Here is a 3264-nt window from a genome sequence, read left to right as displayed (position 1 = left end):
TATATGTGCAGAGGGCTGGGACACGTGTGCAGGGCCAGGACATACAAGGAACACACATGTGGAGGGCTGGGACATGTGCAGAGCCAGGACACACAAGGAACACACATGTGCCTGGGCTTGAACACCCTGGGACATGTGTGTGTGCAAGGCTTCAGCATGTGATGTGCAGAGAGCCAGGACACACATGTGACATAGGTGTGACACACATGTAGCTGCTGCCATCCCTACCTGAACCAGCACGCTGGGTCCCTCCGCCCACAGCTCCGAGCTCTGGGGAGAGAGGAACGGCTCCGGGTTGGTGGGTGCAGGGGGGGCAGCCCCCCCCTTCCCCCCCCCAATTTTTTTTTTTTCCCCACACACAAAACTAGTGATTTTTCTTTTTTGAAGTACTTGGTGTTGCCTGTTTTCCTTTCTTTTTGCATGAAAAGAGGGAGGCAGGTTGGTGTCACCCCTACCCTGCACAACCTTCAGCCTCACCGTGGAGGGAAATAGCTGAGGTTTCAGGGCTAAAAAATGGGAAAAGGCTTGGGCCACAGGTAGAAAACAAACGATTTTGAGCAATTGGTACTCGTGAGGGTTATAAATGGGGAAAACAGGACAAAAAAAACCAAAAAACACTCGTTTGCGCTGCAAAAACAGGGGGTTCGGCTCCACTGCGAGCAAAGGTGAGCTGGGAGTTAAAAAAACTCCAACATTGGCTTCGCTGTGAGGGGGGAAAAACCAAACCAAAAAAAACCCCCAAAAAGGACATTCTGGCCCCAAACTGAGGCCATCTCAGCCTGTGTTTTGGGGGCGATTCAGCGCGTTTTGGGGCAGTCGGGGAGCAGGGCCATACTCCGGCGGCGGCGGGGCCGCAGGATGAAGCCGTCCCTGGCCTGGGCGGCTCCATCTTCTTCCTGCTCCTCCTCCTGGGCGCAGGCAGGGGGGCAGGCACAGCGCAGGCAGGTGGGGGGGCGGGGGGGGACCCCGCTGTAGGGCCGGGTGGCCCCGCTGTGGGGGGGGGGGCCGCTCCCGCAGCCAGGCCCAGTGCGAGGGTTCCGCCGCCATCACCTGCCGGGACGTCAAAAACGCGATGGTTTTGGGGGGAAACCCTGCGGTTTGGGGGCTTAAAAACCCCCACCGCTGCATTTTGGGGGGGCTTAAGTCCCTCCCCCTGCAGCATTTTGGCAGGGGACTAAAAAACAACTCCCCCCCCAGTATTTTGGGGGGGCTAAATAACACCATCCTCCACCCCTTGGGGTTTTTGGGGGGGGGACACCTTCAAAGTCCCAACCCCCCACTGGGATTTTGGGGGGGGCTTTTAAAAATCCCCATGTTTTCGGGGGCTAAAAACACCCTGGTATTTTGGGGGAGGGCTTAAAACACACCCCACCCCCAGCATTTTTGGAGGGCCTTTAAAGCCTGCTGCATTTTGGGGGCTTAAAGCCCTGCATTCTGGGGTTAAAATGCTGCATTTGGGGGCTTAAAAGTATCTTGGTTCCACGACTGAGTTGGTGTTAAATACGGGTGTGAGTACCCAGCAGCAGCCGGCACGATGGGGGGACGACGACTGCCCCCACCACCCTCCTGCCAGGGGGTGCGACTGGCCTGAACCCAAAACCTCACTAATTAACCTTAAAAAAACCCCCCAATTTTCAGGAAACCCAAACATTTTTCAGCAAGGAAAGTGGCATCAGGCAGGAAACCTGCCATAAAAATTCAATTATTTTGTTTTTGATTCTTGCCACTTTTAGGGGATCTTTAAGGATTATTTTTCTTTTGAGGGAGGGTCTCCCTGGATTTTTGGGGGCGAGATAGAGGGATCTTGGGTGCGTTTTGGCAGATGCGGCACCGACCTCCTCGCAGCAGTGCCGGCTGACGGCCGCCCGGTAGCTCATGCGGGCCCAGAGACGGTCGCGGCGGCGGAGGAAGCGAGGGAAGAGCTGACGCCAGCGGCGGCCCAGTGCCCAGGGGAAGATCTGGTACTTGTGCTCCTCCTCATCCTCCTCCATGTCGTTCGCCAGGTACCTGCGGGGTGGAGGGGGGAGAAAGCGAGGTGAATTTGGGGGATTTGGGGCAATTCAGCAGGGAGGGATAACAGGAAGGGGATGAGGCAGCTTGGGAATCTCTGTGACGGTTTGGGGTTTAACTCCCTTTTTGGGGAGATTTAATGGCATCGTTAGAGTCCCACTACATTAGCAAGTGCTCCAGAGAAGCATCATTAGACAGCCCCCCCCCCACTTTGTTAACGAGCAGCGGGGGCTTCATTAGAGCCCCTACTTCATTAACGAGGTCACCTCAGGGTACGGTACGTACAGGGCAGTGAAGAGGTTGAGGCGGGTGTACTCGCTGGTGGGCAAGCCAGCACGCTTGAAGTACGTCAGCACCATCGCCAGCAGGTACTGGGAAATGAGGAAAAAAAGTGATTTTCAGCACAAAAAAAATAAATTCAGGCCAAAAAGGTAAGGTTTTCTTAAAAAATAATAAAATGGTGTTTTTTGAAGGACTAACTTTATCAGAAATCCTGCAGCAGACATCCATCGACAGGAACTCCTTCACCACATTGTCTTCTTGAAGAGAAAAACAAAATTACTATGTAAAAATAATTTTTGGGGAAAACCACCCAGTTTGGGTTTTTTTAGTAACGCAGGGGATTTGGGTTTTTCCCCCTGTTTTTACAGGGTTTCAGTGGTTTTGTGTCTATTTCCTTACCCAACAGGCTGAAGAAGGCTTCTCGCTCCTGGCGGTGCAGCGGGAGGCTCCGGGAGATGCTGGTGGGGTTGGGGGGCTGCCCGCCAGCCCCCCAAATTTGGGTGCTGCTGGGGGGGTGTCTCTCACCACCAGGGGGGGCTGGTGAAGGGGGGGGCTTCATAGAGGTGGAGGGGGGCTGGCCTGAGGGAGATGGGGGAGTGGCCCAAAGCCCCCCCCCAAAACCAGTTAGCCTTTAATCCCCCCGAAAGCTCTAAGTGCCCTCTAAGATCCCCCCAAAAACCAGACCAACCCTTTAACCCCCCCAAAAGTCCCAAGCCACCCCCCCTCCCCCCAAAACAGACCAGCCACCCCAGTGGACTTTGAAGGGGTTGGAGATGGGGGGGCAGCAGCTGAGCTCCCCCCAAATAGATATTCCTGGGTCAAAATAAAAGATACTTTAATTATGAGGGTGCCAGTCTTTGAGGGATTGGAAGGATTTTTGTTATACCAGTTACAAGGGTCAGATGCTGAAAAGAATAAAAAAACCCAATAAATACAACAATTTTGGGTTAGACTAGCTCTTGTCTCAACCAA

At 54.0% G+C, this 3264-nt stretch overlaps 1 protein-coding gene across 1 annotated transcript; it reads right to left on the bottom strand.

The window, feature by feature from the left end:
• Positions 1-797: 797 nt before the first annotated feature.
• On the bottom strand, positions 798-2865 carry SPDYC (speedy/RINGO cell cycle regulator family member C). The gene is given in 6 exon segments (XM_069810676.1): positions 798-1004; positions 1006-1050; positions 1836-2007; positions 2296-2381; positions 2491-2549; positions 2692-2865. Coding segments are annotated over 6 exon segments (729 nt in total). The 5' UTR covers positions 2852-2865.
• Between the last annotated feature and the right edge of the window lie 399 nt (positions 2866-3264).

Source organism: Haliaeetus albicilla, chromosome 22 (genome assembly GCF_947461875.1).
Source record: "Haliaeetus albicilla chromosome 22, bHalAlb1.1, whole genome shotgun sequence".
NCBI lineage: Eukaryota > Metazoa > Chordata > Aves > Accipitriformes > Accipitridae > Haliaeetus > Haliaeetus albicilla.
This window is presented reverse-complemented; position numbering and strand designations above follow the sequence as displayed.